The sequence below is a fragment of the Nestor notabilis genome, unplaced genomic scaffold (genome assembly GCF_000696875.1).
Source record: "Nestor notabilis isolate BGI_N333 unplaced genomic scaffold, ASM69687v1 scaffold21450, whole genome shotgun sequence".
Classification (NCBI taxonomy): Eukaryota; Metazoa; Chordata; class Aves; order Psittaciformes; family Psittacidae; genus Nestor; species Nestor notabilis.
In genome coordinates, this window is record NW_009912703.1 from 1 (window position 1) to 201 (window position 201).

The 201-nt window shown below is 69.7% G+C and overlaps 1 protein-coding gene across 1 annotated transcript in view; it reads left to right on the forward strand.

Annotated features, from left to right (window-relative positions):
- Window positions 1-3: 3 nt before the first annotated feature.
- The window catches only part of LOC104410646 (nitric oxide synthase, endothelial-like), a gene marked incomplete at both ends in the record, with an annotated part of 1,996 nt that continues 1,798 nt past the window's right edge, over window positions 4-201 (forward strand). Inside the window, 2 exon segments of the mRNA XM_010020883.1 lie at window positions 4-98; window positions 100-102. Of these exon segments, the coding sequence (XP_010019185.1) occupies window positions 4-98; window positions 100-102 (98 nt within the window).

Here is a 201-nt window from a genome sequence, read left to right on the forward strand (position 1 = left end):
GACGTGCTGCCGCTGCTGCTGCAGAGCCCCGAGGAATCCCCTGAACTCTTCCCCCTCCCACCAGAGCTGGTCCTCGAGGTGCCTCTCCAGCACCCCACGTGAGTGGGGCTGTGCCCTCCACCCTGAGCCCTGCCTCCCCGCCATGGCCCCACAGGACCCTTCCAGCCCCCACGGGACACCCCTCATGGCTGTGGGACTGGG